Genomic DNA, 20,327 nt, shown 5'->3' on the forward strand with positions numbered 1-20,327 from the left:
GATTCAATGATTCTATTCTATGAATACGGGCGGTGTGTGTGTGAGGGCTGCTGTACAGGCAGATGTGTGTGAAACAAGGGCTGTGAGTACACATGCTGTGTGTGAGTACAGGTGTGTCTGCGTGCAGGGCTGTGTGTATAGGTGGATGTGTTTAAGCAGGACTGGTGCACAGGTAGATGTGCGTTAGGCAAGTGCTGTGAGTATAGGCAGAGGAGTGTGCGTGCACGGTTGTGTGTATGAGGAAGGCCGTGCCGAAGTCCAGGCAGATGTGCGTGTGAGGACAGTGGTGTACACAGGCAAGTGTGTGTGAGGACAGCGGTCTACACAGGCACATGTGTGTGAGCAGAGTGGTGTGCCCAGGCAGATATGTGTGTTAGGAGAGCAGTGTGTACAGGCAGATGTGTGTGAAGACAGCGGTGTGTCCGGGAAGATGAGTAAAGCGCAGGTGCTGGCCGAGCCCGTGTGCCGGGCAGATGTGTGTGTCTGCGGAGCGCTGCCCACGCCAGGACCGGCGGGTGTGTGAGCGCTGAGCCCGTGTGGCGCCGGCCGAGCCGTGCGGGGAAAGGCGCTGCCTGCGAGCGGCGCCGCTGCCGCCGCCGGGCCCGCTCCCTCCCGCCGGGCACAGGCCGCCGAGCGCCGCCCCCACGCTGCGGGCTGGGCGGCGGGGCCAGCTCCTTCCCCTCCCTCCCGCCGCCGCCGGGCCCCTCTCCGCCCGGGCCCGCCACCGCCCCCGGCCCGCTGCCGCCCCGCCCTCCGCCTCGCTCGCTCCCTCCCTCCCTGTCGACCGGGCGGCAGTCGGCGCGGCCCCTTTAATTCCCCCGTTCCCCTCCCCCGCCCGGCCGCTCTAGCCTCCATTTTCCAGCGGATCCGGCACCTGGAGGCGGCGGCGGGAGCGGCCCGCACCCGGCCCCGTCCCGGGCATGGCCGCCAACATGTACCGGGTCGGAGGTAAGGGCCCCTGGGGCCCCGGCCCCGCCGCGCCGCCCTCCCCTCCCCTCGCTCCCTCCCGCGTGCGAGCGGCGCCTCGGGGCCCCGGCGGGTCGGAGCGGCGGGGCAGGCCCGGGGCGGGGCGGCGGCCCAGCGGGGCGGCGGAGCCGGGGTTCAGGCCGCGCCTGAGGCGGGTTGAGGGCCGAGGGGCAGCCCAGGAGGGAGGAAGGCTGGCTGGCGGGGTGCGGGGCCCAGGGTGCTCCGGAGGGGTGAACGGGGCGGGGGCCTGGGGAGCTGTGGGGCGAGGGGAGACTGGGCGTGGGGTTAAACGGGGTGAAGGGCTGTGGCGGGAGCCCTTGTGTGGGCTGTGGGGCAGGGCGGGGCGGGGGTGCAGGCCGGCTTGGGTACGAGGGGGAGAAGAGGCTTATGGGGGTATGTGGGGTTGGAGGGCGCGGGTGACGGGGCAGATCCGGGCAGGGGGAGGTGGGTGAGTGGGGCCGGGGCACGGCAAAGCCCAGAGGCCGTGGGGAAGCAGCGCCGGGATGGGCCCCGGCGTGGGGCCTGGGGGGACTGAATGGCGGGTGGCTGCTCAGATGGGGGTCATGCGAGGTTGTAGGGGTGGGAAACAGGGAGGAGTTGCTGAGATAAGGAGCACAAAGATGGGCAGAGGCTGCTGGTAGTCTGGGGGGGGCTCATCTGAGGCACATCCCGCAGATCTTGGCCTCCCCTTCCACTCTTGCTGTTTTGTTGTGTGCTTTCCCATTAGTCTTCTGTTGAGGGTTGCACTCTTGTTTGATTGTCCTTTGTTTTGACTCACGTGAAGAGAAAGGAGAGGCAACAGGGTTTGGGACTGTGTTTTATGGAGTATAAACCAAGGGTGATCTGGCATGAATTTGTGCTCGGCCATTTTCCTTAATAAAAGCTGTTCTGTGGAGCTTCCTTCTCTCCAAGACTGTAGGATGTGTGGAAAGATGTTTTTGTGGTGTCCTCTCCTTTTCAAAATACCTCATTGCTTGTGGAGTTCTGTAAAACTGGAGTAAAGTAAACAAGGGAAAAAATACAGCAAAGGTGGCCAAGCCATCCTGTCTGGCTGCTCTCCCTCAACAACTACTTTTTGTTCTTTCCAGTTTTCTGGCCTACCCTTACTTTGTGCCACGAAAAATATCACTTCTTTTGTCACATTCGTGCTTCTTTTCTGGTTGCACTTTGTTTTTAGAGGGATGAGGTGTGCTTCTTGGCTGTCCCAGCTTTGCTACAAACTGGTGGCGCATGTGTAGCGTTGCATCTGTTTGGAGATGCTGAGAGTAGAAAGATGGAGTTCAAGATGAGTTGCGGAAATTTACAACTCTGTTCCCTGTGTGACTTGTGAAGGGAATTGTTTCCTGGAAATTGTTTGGCATTTAATGTTGTAGACACCAGTCTTGTGTGGAATGTAATATCTAGTATTTTGTATAACAAAACCTGTATCGTGCACCCTCACAGGTGGTGGGAGGGGACCTGTGGAGATCTCTAGGCTGACCTGCAGCTAGAAGCTGTCCCCTTAGAGCAGGGTGCTCAGGACTTTGTCCAGTCATGTTCTGAGTGTCTCCCAAGGATGGCGATGCCACCCTTACTTTGGGCCCTGTTCAGTATTTGTCCGTGCTGATGGCAAATATTTGTTTCCTTGTGTTCCAGTTGGATTTCCTTGTGTTCCTGCTTGATTTCCTCATGTTCCAACTGGTGTCCCTTGTCTTATCCCTGGACATCTCAGAGAAGAGCCTGGCCCTGACTGTTTGGCATGTCCCATTCAGTAGTTGTAGACTGCAATAACATGTTCCTGGGCTGACCTGACCTGCCTCTCTCTGCCTTTCTTTGCATGTCTGATGCTCCAGCACTTGACCAGCTCAGTGGCCTGTGCTGGGCTTGCTCCTGTATGTCACCACCCCTCTGGCTCTCACAAGTCCTTAGCAGAGGAGCAGGCTCTGCTAGCACAGCGATGTTGGCTGCCCCTGCTGCAGGGGTGTGCTGCTGACTCTGGGGCAATTTGTTGTTTTACCAACTTCTTTCTCACAGAGATGGTTTTCCAACTGCCTGTACCACTGCATGGAGTTATCCAGCCCCAGGTGTGGGGCTTTGCTCTAGTTGTAGTTGGATTCCCTGAGGTTCTTGTCAGCACATTTTCTAGCTTGTTGAAGTCCCTCTGCAAAGCAGCCTTGCCCTCCAGCATGTGGCATGCTTTTACCAAATCCCCAAACTTTTAGAGAGTGTACTCTGGTCCCTATCCAGATCATTAAAAAACTTCTTAAGCAGGGCTGGCCCTAGTGTTGGTCCTTGAGAGATGCCATTAGTAACCAGCAGTCAGGTGAAGATTGTAGCTGCTGATCACTGTCCTTTGAGCCTGATGTTCCAGCCAGGTTCCTCCCACCTTTATTGTCCGGGTAACCAGGCCACACCTCAGCACTTTGAAGCATATGGTGGGAGGCTAGCATGGCCTTTGACATGAGGTCAAGGTGTACAACAGCCCTCCTTTCCCCTCAGCCACAGAGCCAGTCGTTTCATCCCAGAGGGGAGTCAGGTTAGTCAAGTGTGATTTGCCTTTGGTGTATCCATTTTGGCAGGTCTCAGTCATGTCCTTGTCCTCCCTGTGCTTGGAAATGGTGTCCAGGATTTGCTCCGTAACCTTTCTGGGCAGAGGATGAGGCAGTTGGCTGATAGCCAGGGTTACAGTGCTCCATTATGGTACATATGGATGAAGTCTTGATTTGACGTATTACCAAGATCAACATATGGATGGATGCAGCTGTTTCTGTATGAGCACTCTGTTCAGTCTGAGCCAGAGGAGTTTGTCTCATTGAATCGTTTCTGATCTCTGGTGCTGGTAGCTCCCATTAGTGGTTTTGTGCACTGAAGCTGAGTGTGAACTCCAGGGCAGGATTAAATCCTGAATGGGATTTGTGCATAGTTGTTTTGTACACTTCCCACTAGAAGACAAACGTTTCAGCAGATAATCTGTTATTATTCTTGTGGTTACTAAATTGTGTTGTATGAGCTCCAGACCTAACGGCTACCAAAAGCAGCTTGTTCTCTATCGATCAATAATGCTTCTAGAAGTATATGTTGACTCAGAAAGGATGGTGGATTGCACTTTGCTGATAAAGGCTGATTTTAAACATGTGGTTGACAGCTCTTCCAGAGGACACCAAGTGTCTTCTTCTCTTTTCACGTTGACATAAAATAGAGGAGCTGTGTAGCCTGTACTGTGGGGGCCAAAAGTGGCATGCAAGTCTTGTCAGTGTTGTGTGGCAGAATGAGCTTGCTGAGAGGGCTAGGAACTGCACTTGATGGTTGTAAGACTCAGTAAGATGACTTAGAGAAACCAACTGGTTCTCCTAGTTCCTGCCAAGTTTCTACTGGTACATTCCTGGTAGAGGGTGGTTGGTTGCCAACGCAAATGGAACTCTCATAAGCTAGCACGGTTCACAGGGGATATGAAACTTTTTAGGTGCGTGGAGAAGATGCCAGGGTATCAAATTTCAAAATGAAATATGAGATCTTGCTTATTGTCCAGACAGAAATCCTGCAATCGCCTGCTTCCAGTGTAGCAGAAGTGAGGATTTTCTTAACAGCTGCCATACAGCCATGAAAGAAATGGCAGCATGAGAGTGGGCTGCTTTTGCTTGGAAGGCGGTGTCGTGGGCTGGCCTCCTGCTTCATGGAGCTGACTGGTAGTCTGCACGATTGCAGACCGTATGGGAATGTTGTAGAAACACCAGATCTGAGAAGCTTGGGACCTCTGAGTTGGAATTTGGGGCCTCTGATGAAAAAATGCATGTGGGAGAGAGATGTTAATTGTTCTAGCTGGTGCCAGGCTCTGCTTTCAGGAGAGTGCTGTGTCAGCTGCCTGGAAGAGAACAGGTCATCTCGGTATCGAGAGACTTTCCAAAAGCTATTCTATCTCCACCTTCTCCATGAGAGTTCAACCGTAGTACAAGTATTTCTTTAGTGGTGGTAATTGAGCCCCACTGCAGGTTTATGCCCCCATGGCGTTTTCTTGATGCAGTGAAACAATAATTTTTGCATTTCCATCTGACACTGATTTGAGGAACTTAAATTTTTCTACCTTCCCTCCTCCTCACTCATTGTTTTTTCCTGGATTATTTTTAATCTACATCAGCTACCTGATCTGGTTCACTGTGGGTCTGTGTGAACAGCTGAATGGGATTAGTAGGAGGGCTGGGAACAAGGGGATGGGGAAAGAAAGGAGACGGAGGATGGGAGAAGAACTACCCAAGCCAACACTTTTACTGAAACAAATGTCGGTTTATGCTTTAGATGAAACCCTTTTATACGTTCTCAACTTTTAAGACTTACCCTCTTGTTTGGGAGCATACACAGCTATAAAATTATCACTGCTTTTGAGTTTGTGGTACATTTAAGGTGTGCTTAAATCGCATTGGGAGATACAATCATGCGTCAATCAGGGACATACGTTCTAGCTGCATCTAATACATTAAAAGTAAGTGGAATTGTGAGTCAACAGTGCCTGGCACAGGCACCCAAGATTCTCAGTGGCTTTATGCCAGTGTGCTGGATACTGAAGATCCACAATTTATTTGGTGGTGTTTACTTGGTGGTGCTCTCTAGATCAGAGCTGGTATTGGTGTGCCTGTCTGTGCTGCAGTCATACTTCTCATTTCAACATAGCCATCCCCAAAGTTTTTAAGAATGGCAGCATGACATCATCTCTGTTATTAAAGGGTGTTATTAATGTATGCCTGGGGACTGTGGTTTGACCTGCGCCCCATCCCGTTACATACCCCCCTTTGGCATCCCAACTCTCCTGGCGTTGTACAGCTCCTGACATCTGCACTGGTGCCCGAGAGCTGTGACCAGATGGGTGCCTGGGTCCTCTTGACATCACAGTGATGTCAATAATCAACCTCTCTGCTTCTCCTGGTAGAGAACCAAGGTACAGAGCTATGAAGGAAGCTTGCACAGAAACAGGTTGAGTCTGCATCTGGAGCATGTAATTCAGATAATTTAACTACAGACAACATTTTTCTGTCCCCTTGCTTTGTTATCAGTGTGTATGTATTTTGGGTTGCAGGAGGAGTTACTGTAGTTTGTTTGGGTTGGTTGGTTGTTGGTTTGTTTTTCCTTTTAGCTGAGGTGGAGCACTTGAAGGTAACTTGAGCTGAGAGTGTGTTTAGTGGAGAGAAGTATTAAATAACCAGTAAAGGTAACAAAAATAAGAGTTTATTCTTGCAACTTACTAATAAGTTTCTGCAGTCATTGAACCTAATAAATATAGGACAGCTTCTAGTTTATCGCCTTTCAGCAACAGCCAGGCGGTGGGTTTCTTCCTCTTTTCATTGTTCCTGGTTATGCAAGAGTTTATCTTGTGTTTTACAGTCTTCCTTTCCTTCTTTTCACTGTATCAGACTCCTTTGGCAGTCATTAGCCTTTAACTGAGAAACATTGTGAGGTGGGGAGTGTGTTTTGGGCCAGCTCAGGTGTGTTTAGGGGCTGGACATGGAACGGTTGTGCTGATGCACCCTCGGTGGCTTTGTAATAGCTGTAAAGCCATCTGCAGCTCACAAAATGGAGCAGAAGTGCTAAGCCTTCCTCGGCCAAAGGGTGGAATTTGGCTTTTCCCCCCCCCGCCCCGTCCTTGTCCCTGGCAGAGTGGTGCTCACCTGCTGCCTCTGGCCAGTGCAGTGGTGGATCACAGACACTTGATAAGAAATTATGGAAAAGGGACTTCTAAACTCTTTAAACATTTCCCTCTGTTTAACTAGTGAGGTTTGGGGTGAACGTAACGTATTTTCCTTTCACTTGCATCTAGTTCTTGTTTTTCAGGCAACTTTTGTAGTTTAAACATCCAAACTTTAACTAAATAAAGAGTACTTAATCTCTCCACAATAGGACAAGATGAGAATGTGGTGGTTGCTCTTATTGTTTTTACTTCTATAAACTCCTGAGCAGTTTGTGGTCACTTGAAAGCGGGGTTAAGAACTGTCAGAGGTCACGCACAGAATCACAGGATGTTAGGAATTGGAAAGGACCTCAAACCTCCTTGTAGTTCTGCACATCTTCTGGCAACAAGTAATCTGTTAAGTGAGTGCTATTTCTGCCACTAAGTAATGAGTTTTTACACTGTCTCTTATTGCTTTGCAAGATGATTGTTTTTTAAATCCCCAAACAGGTAACTGACCAAGCCCTTTGGCTGCTTTGCTTGAGTTTCCCCTGAGGTTTGGATGACTGGAACTGTTGGGAAAGCTGCTCTTGTAAGATATTACAGTTCTAGGTCTTTAGTATCTCAGAGTTCACTGCCGCAGATCTAATATACAAAGAGGCCCTGCTTCAAAGTATTTTTTAAAGTCTGATATGATTCCTCCTCTCCTCTTTACTTGTAAAACCAAATTTGGTCTGTTGGGCTGTCTGTTGTTAACAAGAACTAATGAGTTTCTGCTGTAATTATTTAATGCGTAAGAAAGCATTTCGTTAGGGTAAGATGTTGAGGAATTTTTCACATTAAAAAAGACACAACCTTGTCTTAAAAGGAACTTTGTTATGCACAGTTCAAAGGGGGTTGAACCCTTGTGTTTAGGTAAATAATTTAATTTATTCCCCATTGTAGATGGCAAGTTTCTCGTGTTGTCCAGGAGGATATGTGATACAGTTTTTTCTGGAGGTTAATATATTGTGAAGTTCTCGGAGTTGGTGCTAGATGTTCAAACATGACATAATTTATGCTTTAAATATTTCTGACAATCTTTATCTTTTCATGCATTTCACCAGTTTACTTTAAATATACAGTAAAGCCTAAGATGAATTTAAGGAAGAAAGTTTTCTTTTTGGAAGTTTGGGAGAATGCCACGTCTTCTCCGTCCTGCTGTTCCTGCATTTCTTTTGGGGAGATTCTTAGTGGACTGAACATGATTTCATGCCTCAAGACACATTGAAACCACTGTTTGCAAAGAATTCAGACTGTAAAGAGAATGGCCTGCATACTTCTTCTGATTTACTCATTTACTTCACAAAAAAACCCTTGATATTTCAGCTTGGCCTCCATGAAAAATGTTTGTGTTTACTTATAAGCTGTGGTGGTTGAATGACTGAGGCCTGACTAAACAGAGGAAACCCCTCAAGCAAAGCTCCTGATCCATATCTCGGGTGATATATTTACTGCCAGTGAGGGGGCTTGTTCCCTGGTATATCTCCCTTGCCTGTAGAATGTGAGCGTGAGCAACATGTCTTCTGAGAATCTTGAAGACTTCTTCAACTTCTTATCCCCTTAAGCTGTAAGGTAAAGCTTAAGTCTGGAAGAATGAGGTTTTCTTCATGTTCTTGTGCAGAATTAAACATCTATTTGTGGTGTATCACTCCTAACTAAAGCTCAGTTTATGCTTGCTGAAGGAAGTGAGAATGCAGATGGAATCACCTTCAGGGGACAAACCCATGAAGTACCCAGGAAGCTTTCAGGCTGTGGAGCCCAGTCCAGAAGGAAGCATGTACAGGTTCTCCTTTCCAGCTCTCTGACTGGATCCTCTTTAGGAAGGAAGTATGTTCCTGAGATAATTTTCACTTGACATTGATCAATGAAGTAAAGCAAAGAAGTTAGTTGGTAGCTTTAAAATGAGTTTGTAAGAGAAAGAAAAAAAATTGGGCACTTCTGGTCTTTTCGACGTGTGTTACTCACAAGCTGTTTAATCTTTCTGGCGCCTGGGATTTCACAGCTCTGGGTCTGTGCGTTTCCAGATCACCAATTGTGATCTGTGTCAGATGTGGCCCATGGTAATGTTTCTGTTAAACTGCACGATATGCTCTGCTTAATTCGTGGGCTATGTGCTTTTACGCAAGAAGTAGGAGGACAGACGATACTTGACTGAGCACAAAGTTAGTGTGGTGTGAGCAGATAATTCCTGATTTAGCACTGAGCTTGTCCTTACAGAGTTAAGTTGTCAACATCTGAGCAAATTTTAATCAGCCAAGTGAGACAGTTTCTGTGGATGTTTCCTTTGGTAGCGGTTGTCGATTTAAGCAGTGCCTGCTCGCAGACACTTGTCACTGTCCTCAGTTTGGTTCATTGGCTGGACATTGAAGCAGATCAGGGAACTGGTTTGGTTGGGAGATGGTTTTTAACCCGGGTGAGTTCCTAATCAGGTTTACCATGTGCGTGCCTGCCTCCTCCCATCCAAGGAGAAGCTGTAACAACTTGAGGGGGTGGTATGAGGGGGCGGGGGATGAATCAGCTCACTGGCACTCTTGTTTGAAGAAACATCTGCAAAACTATGGCAGGAGTTTATACTTCATCCATGTTTTACATTGTGAAGCCATGATGTTTTTGATCTGGCACTGAAACCCCTACTCCTGGACTTAGTATACTGTCATACCATGGCCTAAGCAGTTAAATCATGTTGACTAACTGAAGTCAAACATAGCTCTTAAACAAACAAACCAACCCAAACAAAAAACCACGACTTTGTTGTTGCTGTTTTGTTTCTTTCTTGAGGGTGATACCAACTGTGGTGTCCGAGTACTTCAGAGGTTCTTGTTTTGCAGCTCTTGAGATGCTTGAACACGAAGCTCATTTCTTGTCATCTTCTGTGCTGACTACGTATCTTTTGGAAAATTATGTTTTTCTTATCTGTCCTTAGCAATGAGAATTGCAATGGAACATGGTGTTCTCTTGGCTGCTAGAGCACAAGATTTAGGGTGCAGTTTGAGGATACTCCAATGCCACCCTCCATGATTTAAGGTATTCTCACTAGTTTCTCCATCTGCTTAAGTGTTTTGCTGGCTCTACTGAAAATTAGGTCATTCTTGTCTTCCCCTACAACCCACCTTTGGGAAAGGTTTCTCTTATTTCGAAGTCTGGACTATTTCCGTGAGCTGGTTCGTGGTATTGCCCCACAAAGAAGAGAGTTGTACTGGCGCAGCTGAAATTACGTAGGATCACAGCTTTGCTACTGCAGAAAGTATTTGTATAGCTACATCCCTGAGATCTGAAGTGGCAGAAGAAGTAATACAGAACCGACTTGTGTCCAGAGAACTTCAAATCATGCTTAGATACACCACGTAAAGCAAAAAGTAAAAATGTGCCTCTCCAGAAATATTCAGTGTCTGCTTGTCCTGCAGGAAGCTGGAGGGAGTTGACTTAGTGAACCTGAAAGGGTCAGTACCACATGCAAACGTGCCTCAGTTGTAGCCGGGATATTGGGAGTGGATTAATTGAAATGGGTTTCCATGTACTGCCATATAATTGATTTCTAGCAGCAGAATTGCTTCTGTATCCTCAGGGTAGTACTTTGGAAGCTTAGTTTTATTTCCAGGATTTTCACAAATTCGCTTTTCAAGTCTTGTTTGTACACAGTCTCCTTGCCTTACCTTTAAGGTGATGTCCCTTGTAGCAATTACCTCCCCATGGCAGAGTTCTTATCTAAGAAGGGTGACCCATGAAGTACAGCTGACACCCATAACCTCTTTCTCACAAGTACCAGCAGATTGCTGTCCTTTGTTTTTTTCCATGGGTTTTCTGCAACTGAAAACAGCAAACAGTGCTGTAAGGAACAGAAATAAGGACCTTTACTTTGTCTACAATTTATGTTCTTTGTTCTGGGAGGTGGTTCTTCCCCTTCTTTTTCTCCCACTCCTTTGTAATTTTGCACTTTTACAGGGAAAGGTAGCATATGTATGAACTGTGCCTCATCCAGAGCTCAGATCTTGGGTCTCTGGATTGTTGCTGTGAAATCTCCAGTGATTTGCTTTAAAACCAAGTCTATTAATTGTTTCTGAAATGGGAACCATTTCATTTTGCTTCATATCGCATATCTTACCTTTCTCACTTTCACTTGTAGTTTTAGTATCTATGTTTTTAAGATAGGGAACAATGATCAGAACTTAATTATCTTTGAGACTTCTGTCCCTCTGTGAAATGTTTTAAATCGAAGGGTTCAGGAGTTAATAGGGAAGAACTAATGCATAGATAATGGAGTTGCATAAATCTTGTTTCACTAAGAATTAGGCAAAAAAATTATATGAGATAGCTGGGCAGGAATTTTTCTTCCTCCCTTTGACATGATAGAAAACAAAGAACAGAAGGCCTTTGGGACGTTCCAAGTCCCTTAATGTTTCAAAGTTTAAACTGGATCAAGCAACTATCAGTTTGTCCAAGCAAGTTGCATGTCATTAACTTAGATTTTTTTTTTTTCCTTCCTCCAAAAAGTCGGAGAATATGTCTTAACTTGAGTAGAGTTCTGTACGGTAGATATTTGAGTTTTTGTTTGTAACCATTACAGGTCCTTCAGAGGTGTTTTGTTTATGTGTGTGGAGGGTGTTTTGTAGTATCTCTTACTACATGAGAAGAGGTTGCACTGATAAAAGTTTGTATCAGCTTTCTCTTATAGGTCTGTGCATAATCTGTAGTCCTATTATATGGGCATTGCCATGAATTGCTTCTAATTTAGGTTTACAGTTTGGGGAATATTGAACCTGAATTTTTGGAGGCAAGTCAGAAAAACTGATATGTAGGTTTCGTCTCAAAACAGCCAAGTTATTTTGGCTATCCCTTCCTAGGTACAAATTCTGCACATTTGGAAGAAAATGTAATGTGAACATTTTGTTTACCACGTGAATGTTTAGATAATCCTTGTTTCTTATAAATTTTACAGTTTGGGATTTTTTAAGGTGGGGAGCTGTTCCTCCTGTACTGCTTTATGTTCATGGCTTTGATCACATTCTTCAGGGCAACCCATCTTCAGAAATAAGAGTTTAGCCAACTAGAAAAAGAGATGAATTAACAAACTCCAGAAAGTCAAGTAATTTTTATTACAAGCATGCTGGCACTGAATTTAAGTGTGAAAGTGTGATATTAAAGTATGATAAAATAAGCTTCCATCCATTTTCAGGCAGGTGTCTGTTTCATGGACACTTGACAAAAAGTACACGGTTTTCTCACTTGTGTATTTATGAATTCGCCACATTTTTATTTTTCCATCTCACTGCTGGGGGGCTGGAACGGCATCTTGTTTTGTGTTTTATCATTGAAAATAAGAGTAGAAGCTGGTCTGAATCTGAGAACATGGACTTCTGCCATGCGTTTTGAATACGTGAGGCTGAACTTCCTTTAGTACAAAGCAATCTTGAGCAGTGCTTCTGCATGCCTATGTGTGTAGATGCATGCTTGGAATTTGATTGTCATTATAGAGGCTTTAGTTTATTAAATGGAACTGAGTTGTCCTTTCCTTGCATGTAAATGAACTTCACTTTACAGCTCCAGGGTTCTTTCAGATGATGTTGTGTTTCTTGGAGAAGGAGTGGAAAGGGAAGTTGAGCTGAACATGCTGTATATCCTGGTATACACACATCTGTAAATTCATTCTTTTAGATGTTTTACAGTGTGTTATATGAGCTGATAGAATCTGGAGGGGCTATATGCTTGCTCACCACTAAAGTGCTTGGCACATGGGTGTTACAATGATGCATTTGCTTTTCATTGTCTAGGATTATGTCTTCCCAGTACATCACTATAGGCTCAGGGTTGTACAGACACCATGGTACACTGCACAACCTCCAGGAGGGTAAAGGCAACTTCCCATTGTAAGGCTGGTCTCGTAGGAGAAACAAACATGTGGCATAATTACAAAGCAGCACTGTAAATCAAGATTTTCTACACATATAATTTCAACACTTAATTAACTAGACATAACTGTTACTTTGGAGGGAGTGTGCTAATGTAACACTCCATGCAGGCATGTAACACTCTCAGCATCTCCTGAACCTGGGAAGCCATGGGAACCAGCAGAGGAGTCCTGCTGGAACTGCCAGCCTCGAGTAGGAAACCGTAAAGGGAAGGGTAGGGCTGCACCAGTTCCTTTAACAGTGTTTTCTGGCTGCAGTCTGAGAAGCTGCAAGCACATCAGGAGAATTTGGCTGTGCATTGCTTTGCTTCTAAATGGAGCCATCCCACCCTCATTGAACAGAGTTTGCAATGTCTGTAGACCCGATGGTGACCTAAAACATTTGACCAGCTGCCAGAGCCTGTTGGGTCCTGTGACTGGTAGCCCTGGAGGGTGGCAGCCTTCCTTGCTGAAGGAAGCCTTGTCTGATTTTACCCGACTTGGGACTGTTTCCGCCGTGTGTTTAGAGACAGGGCAGTCACTGTTGTGGGTGGATGTGCATGCACCGAGTTGAACTGTCGTTGCTAATTTATATCTAGGAAGTTTGCTGCAGGCTTTGGGCTTAAGGAAGTGGTGCAGTAGTGTGTTAATCTTGATCCGGTGGTGAAAACCAGGCTTTCTGCTTTAGCAGTGAAATTTTGTTCCTTATGTAATTTTTCCCTGTTTTGTTGTGTCTAAGACTTTTTATTGAGACCAGACAGCTAATCCTGGGGGCATGTTGTGTTAGCAGTGGATACTTCTCACATGCATGGTCCCTTTTGAGACATGTATCTTGGTTAAAGACTTCAGTCAAGGGTTATTTGTTTTGATCTCTATCCTCATAAGCCTTTTGACTTGGTCACTTTGCTCAGAAGAGCAGACTTAGTTTGATTTAACTGGGGTACCTCAACCTATCCTTACTAAATTTAGTGATGATTTGCAGTTAACTGTGTGGAGTGGAGATTTCTGCAAGATGTTGTGCTTGCTCTTGCCAGTTCCCTCACTTATTAGCTATAGGTATTTCAGATGCTTGTGTGCTTGGGTTGTTGCTACATTCCCACTCCTTTTTAAAGGAATTGAGCAGTAATAGTGGTGTTGCCCATAGTGTATCAAGTGTGTGGTAGCCATGAATTGAGCTAGTACTGACAGTGTATCTTTAAAACCTTTGTTGGTCTGTGAAAGATACAAATTGTAAATACCTGGTTCAAGTATACTTCTAGGTGTATTGGACCTGGTAATTCTTTTACCAACACAAACAACTGTTTTAGTTTTGCATTTTTGGTGATGAAAATATTGTGCTGGTAAGGCTTTCTCTCTTGAAACTCTTATCTGTTCTGTAAGTAAACATTTCATCAGGTGACAGCTGCTGTGAGTGCTGTTTTTTGAGCAGCCAGAAGGCAATAGGACCGGGCTCTGCCACACTGAGATTGCTTGAGTTGTAGGCTGAAAGCAGTGTTGGCCTCTCCAGCCTCCTCTTTCAAAGAATGTAAGTCAGGAGGGATTATATTATCCAAAAGGTAAAGCAATTGACAGTTTCAAGACGAAGCTTCTGAATAGTTAAAAAACTGGAGCTTACTGAAAGAAACTGGCCCAAAATCGAGTTGCAAATCCAGAGTTGAGGAGGCATATAATTCCTGTAAGATAAGTCATAAAGCAAGCAGGCCATCATAAGTTTATGCATCTCTTGATGCTCATCTTTAATTCGGGGCAGCAACTTTGTAGATTGGGCATGGGGAAAATTTGCAAGTGTGAATTTAATTTTTTATCACATATGTGGAAATGCACATTGTACCCGGCAGTGGCAGTGCGCGTGTGAAGAGGAAGGTCTGCAGCCTCCCTCCTGTCCCGAGCACGTCTGCAGGCTCATGTGGGATGCATGATGTGGGAATTTCTGGAGGTAAAGCAGGGAGCATTCAGTGGGGTCAGTCCTCAGAAAGTGCTTGTGGCTTGAAAGGCAAATGGAAGTTGGGAAGGATAAAAATACTTTCGGGCATTTTTGCAACTTGATCACCTAAAAGCTCATAAGGTTATTAGGTAGCTCAGACATGTCTAATCTTATAAATATATGACCTCTAGACACTGTTGTGTGCTTTCTTTTGCAGTATCCCATTTTGATTGTCTTTCCCGTGGACCTATGTAGACTTAGTAAACAGCTGACATGAAGAAGGAGAAAGAATTGTTCAATAGTGTCTTAAAAGCATACGACAGCAAAAAGAAAGTCTGTTATGTTTATTGCTGACTGAGAACAATTCTTTCACTGCCTTTGTGGAGAATTTCCATGTTCTGTGGTCTGTAGGCTGTTATTTTAGCTGCTCTACTGTTGCAGGTATGTTTGTCTCTGTGTGTTCTAGCAGTTCAGTACCTCTGTAATATGGCATTGCCTTCTAATAAGTTGTGTATATTCTCAACTTCTGGAAAAAAAGAAGTTATAGAAAGGCTTTTTGGGTAGATTTATGTATGCAGGTATTCCTGCTCTAAAGCATTATAGGCAAGAGGAAGAAATAAATATTGAGTTTGTTTCAGAAGGGGATGATATGTGTGATGGTTCTTATGTTTTGTGGTGTTGCACACTCCTCAGTCATTGCATTGGCCTTATCACAGAGAATTTTGCAATGTGCACGAGTGATGCTGTTAATTAAGATTGTGATATGGATGCATGGCTGATTAATCCAGGGATTGAGTTTAAGCTGCAAGCTGTTGTCAGGTTGTGGGATTGAGTCTCCAATGTTTGTTCAAGCGGTTGGGTGTTGAGGGATGAGCTTGGTGTGTTTGTGGTGGTTGCTTTTGGCAAGATGTGCTGTGCTTGTGGGGTGCAGAGCAGATAGCCTACTCTTGCATCGTGTAAGTAGCAAAGCTGATAAATTAGCGGGGATGGACAGTCTGTTTTCTTTGAAGGGTCCAACTTATTTGCTTGCTCTCAGTCTCTGCTTTTCTCTCCCTAGACCTTATTTTTTGTTTTAGTGTACTTTTTCCTTCCTGTTCTGCGGTAGGAGCTGACATGTGTATCTTCCGGTTGTTGAGAGGTTTGGTAATTTTGTTTCTTTCCCATCCTCTATTTCGGCCCAGGGCACAGAGACTCTGGCAGCAGTGTCCCATTGACAACTGGGTTCTTGGGAGCCTGGAGAGGGTTTCTGTGCACAGAGACTCTGGCAGCAGTGTCCCATTGACAACTGGGTTCTTGGGAGCCTGGAGAGGGTTTCTGTGCACAGAGACTCTGGCAGCAGTGTCCCATTGACAACTGGGTTCTTGGGAGCCTGGAGAGGGTTTCTGTGTGTGTACAGTTGTAGCTACTGTCCTGAAAGCAAACTGGGAACAGTATTCATTGGGTAGGCAGGATGAGAAGAATGTGGTCCATGGCATGGGAGAAAGCTGGAGACGAAAGGGAAGTGCTGCTCAAGGGCAAGGAGGTGTTTCGGAGTGTAGGGGTCAGTGGAGCATGGGGCTGTACCTCCTTTACACCCAGTGTGTAGGAAACCAGCTGTCACTGTTTGTACTGCTTATGGAACAGTGTAAGAGGAGTGCTCATACCTGCTAAAGCATCAGTTTGGAGAGCAGTTGACTGAACTGAAAATTTACCTTGTACGTGTGGAACACTAACTCAAGCATTTCTCTGTGCAGGATAGCATTTTAATTTTAGTTAAAGTATTTAAAATCTTTATGAAAAACTGCAAATAACTCCCCTCTGATCTTCTCACATTCTGTTTTATGTGATTTGCAGTGTGTGCTTTGCATTACTTGCAGAGAGGAATAAACCCTTTTCTAGGTAATTTGAGTAATGGGAAATAGGCCTCCATTAGTTGCATAGCTACTGGTGAGATGCTTAGCATAGTTGTGGGATTAGTCTAAAATGTGGATGAGATGTACTGGGCAGTGCACTGGTGGCACCATGAAGTCATCAAGCACTGGTCTGAACCTGCACCTCTATGCTGTGTTTCAGCTCCTGGAGCATCCCATGGAACAGCCTGGCTTCTGCCTTCCTGGCAGCAGCCCGCGGTTGGCTGCTTCGTGTGAGGGTTGTTTGCAGTTACTGATCGCAGAGTGTGGGGTTTGCAGATGATCCTGCTGCTGAATAAAACATTTTTGGGGTTTTATTATTCAAAACTGTTGGATACTGTTGTGAGCTGTTCTTTGGTAAACTATTCATCTGTGATAAACTTTCTTTAAAACCGTGCCACGTTTTACAATCAATAAACTGTAGTTACATGAAAAACTGAGTTAATGTCCACTTAGGGTAGAAAACGTGTCTGTGAGAATTAGTGTACATATGTGCACACCAAAAAGCTGTTAGAAAAATGATGAGAACTACAAAGATTTGTAATGGTCACCTGAAACTGGAATTAAAGACAAGGTCATATTTTCAAGACAGCGATTAATTTTTCCTTTAGTTTTAATTTTTAATTTTCAGTCGCAGTGCTCACAAATGTAAGATTTTTGCCTGAGGCAAGAGGTAACCATGCTCCTCATGCATGCTGGTGAGCTTGGAGGCACCTTGAAGCCTCCACATCCTCCACTGCAGGGCCCTCATAGGGCATCGGTGTTCTACTGGGAGAGAAAAGATTTCACTCTACTGATCTGTAAATTGCTTAATACCTTTGTTCTTTTTGGTCAGCAGTTGTTATTGCTGAAGCTGCCCAATGTATGCTTGGTTTTGTGGCTTCTGGTAGGGTTGGTTATTGTAACATTGAACCTGTTTCCCATTTGGTGTTCTGCACAGTGGTGCTTGGGAGTGGAAATTTAGAATCTATTTGATTGGGTGTCTTGACCATTTGGTTTTCTACAAAGTAGGTGTCCAATCTGAATTCCTTGGATGAGATAATTTTTCAGTCTAAAGCCTGCAGGGAAGTGACATTTAGGAGGAACCAGCTCTTGCAGTCAGGAAGAAAGTTTTGGAGTCGCTCAGATGTGTGTTAGTGTGCGTGAAGACAGCTGATGATCAGTCCCAGAGGTCTGGAGCACAGAATGCACAAGAATCTAAAAAACTTGGTGTAGTATTTCTATGCTTTATTAGTTCTAGTGACACTGTGTGTGGTTAGGTAACCCAAGATGCACACTGTTTGAATGTTGGCATTGCCACTGCATCACTCATCACTTCAACCAAGACCATGTTGAGATTTGATTGTCAAGGTGTCTTTGCAACTTAAGGCATATGACACGGTTTTTTTGGTGTGGTTTTTTTTTTTTTTTTTTAAGTGGAAAGACAAGACCTTGGGGAAACTCCCACTCTTGGGTGGTAACCCCTGGGATTCTTGGCTGGTGACGTGACCGCTGTTCGAAGGCAGCTCAGCCCTGTTGAAGGGACACAAGCGCACTTGAGTTGCCTGCAGTCAGTGAGGGCTACCGGTCCTGGGGCTTTGGAAGGGCTGCTGTAGGAGGGGAATGCTCTGCTGTCTCCATGGCCACCCTGGAGATAAGGGGACAATCCTTAACCCTCACAGTGCAGCTTTTCAGGAGCAGAGGCCCTTCGGGGTGTCTTCCTCTGGTCTGGGGAGGAGGTGACTCTCTACCTACTGTCCTTTTAACAAACATTTCAGGGCGATTGAGGCTAACAGCTTCAGTTGTTGTCTTTATTTATCCAAAGTGAGCACTGCTAATCGCCCATTCAGTGGTGGAGCCTCATGCTGATGTGTTCATTGCAGATTGCCCTGGGGTCTATGGGTGTTTTGCTCCAAACACAAATGGGCTGGGAAATCTGGAAGGAAATCTTCTTAAATCTAGTGGATGGTCTTGGAAGGAACCGTTGTTAGATCTGCATGCAAGGTCAGCAGCCAGGGGTGGGTGGGAGGTGAGTTCCTGCCTCTTCTTGCCTCACTTAAGGCTTAGGGTTTGGCTTCAGGAGTGTTGGGAGATAAAGCCAAGTCCATTCAGGACTCCTGAGCTGTTTCCTTATCTGTAAAAAGGACTGTTTAAACTTGGAGCTCAGTAATACCAGATTGTTTATATGGCACTCTTTGGTGGTGCTTTTTTTTTTTTTTTTTTTTTCCCCCCGAAGGCACTGCCTTGGGTAAAAGAACTGATTTTCTTCCTGTAACTGAAGATGGTTATCCTGCTTGGAAATATGAATGTTACTGACATGCTTGGCTTACTATAAGGAGTTTTCTTGAGTGTATTCTAGGATAATATAGGTGTAAAAGACCTGGAAGTAGAGGAAAATATAAGAGAGAAAGAAACAATGGAACTCTCTGTATTCTAAGAAAATAGGCATTACCTTGAAGCTGAGCTGGGGAGGAGAGGAGTGATTGCATATTGCCAGTGAGAAATGGCTGGATTTTCATGGGAAAGAAGAGGAAGCAAGTAAAGAAAACAATGTGAGAAAACAATGTGATCAAAGTGGAAATAATCTGATCAGAGAGAGAAGGAAGATCATATGCTTTACTTTCCAGGTTGACAGCAGAGCTCCATGATTTTTTTATTTTTCCTGAAAGTGAATCTTCAGGTTGTAGCGGTATATGTTGCTTATACTGGCATGGATTTTGAATTTCCTCGCTTGAAATAATGGATTTAGTAGGAACATTTGAAATACTGCTTGTGCTAAGAAGTTAATTTGGTATGGTGTAACATATAGTATGGTCTAACAGGTATACATGTGAGGTTTTGATTTGTTTTTTAGTAGTTCATATTTTAAAGAGTCTTTTTTTTCTTTTTGTCAGATTATGTCTACTTCGAAAATTCTTCAAGTAACCCGTATTTGATACGAAGAATAGAAGAGCTTAATAAGGTAAACAATTTTTTCCATCGAGTCTTGGAAGTTGATTGAATTTACGATCTGTTTGATTTGATTAAAATCAAAACAATCCTTTAGCAGTTCTCTGGTAATTAGAAGCTTAAAAATGCTTTTGTTCTGATAATTTTCTGGAATGCTTTGAGACTTGCCAGATTGTAATTTCATACCAAAGGAGAACGGAGCATCAACCATAGGTCATTCCCAAGGTGATTATGCCCACCTGTAGGGCAGATTTTTGCAGTTCTGTGCCAGGATCATTGAATAGGAAGAAAATACAACAGCTTGCTTAGCGGATGGAGAGCTTTGTAATTTGGTCTTTCTTGGGGGAGACTCTTGCTCAACAGGAAGGTTTGGAGCAGTTACCTGCTTCCTCGGACTCGGTCTTTGCTGAGTGTCCTTTGGGGCATCTGTCAGATTCCCCTTTCATTGGATCTAGAAGGGAAGCATGATAGCTTGGATGTGGGAAGCCAGCTGAAGTCTTTCTCCATGCTGAAATTTTACCTACTTGAGGAGGGAAGATTGTTCTGAAGCCTTTAGCTGTGTCATAAATGTGCCACTTTCTCGGGTTTAATACCCGCATGTCCATTGCAGCCCATATAGAAGAATTGTGACATGGCCAGTTTGGATTTGAATTTAAGTTAACTAACTAAAACCAGATCTTTAGCCAACAGTGATGGAAAAACACATGTTTCTGAAACAGTTACTTGGAAGAGAAAATTTATCGATCCAATGACAAATAAAGAATCTGAAGACTAGGACATCCTTGTCACCCCTTCTTTGTAGTGGAGTTTTTTGCAGAAATACTCTATTGCTTCATTTATAGGAGAGAGACAGAGTTCTTGAAATGTTCCTGATGGATCCACAGCCCTGAGGTATCAACAGCTGTACTGCGTCAGCTACAGGGTGCAGACTTGTTGATAACTTCTTAGGAAAGTGGGTTTTGAAAGTGTTTTTTTCCACCCTCTTCTTGTCTCTTTTCATTCTTCACTGATCCCCCACGCCCCCTTTGAAAAAATAGCTTTCAGCCTGAATCTTTCATC

The 20,327-nt window shown here is 44.9% G+C and overlaps 1 protein-coding gene across 4 annotated transcripts in view; it reads left to right on the top strand.

Moving 5' to 3' along the window:
* The first annotated feature begins 732 nt into the window (after window positions 1-732).
* MTA1 (metastasis associated 1) overlaps window positions 733-20,327 on the top strand; it is an 83,923-nt gene continuing 64,328 nt past the window's right edge. For 2 of the 4 annotated variants that reach the window (XM_065841682.2, XM_065841683.2), the window contains exons 1-2: window positions 735-948; window positions 19,214-19,281. In XM_065841682.2, the coding sequence (XP_065697754.1) occupies window positions 921-948; window positions 19,214-19,281 (96 nt within the window). In that variant the 5' untranslated portion in view covers window positions 735-920. Of the gene's footprint in view, window positions 949-19,213; window positions 19,282-20,327 lie in introns of all 4 variants that reach the window. The other 2 variants (XM_071810271.1, XM_065841685.2) reach the window with 2 other exon arrangements.

The sequence above is a fragment of the Patagioenas fasciata genome, chromosome 6 (genome assembly GCF_037038585.1).
Source record: "Patagioenas fasciata isolate bPatFas1 chromosome 6, bPatFas1.hap1, whole genome shotgun sequence".
Lineage (NCBI taxonomy): Eukaryota > Metazoa > Chordata > Aves > Columbiformes > Columbidae > Patagioenas > Patagioenas fasciata.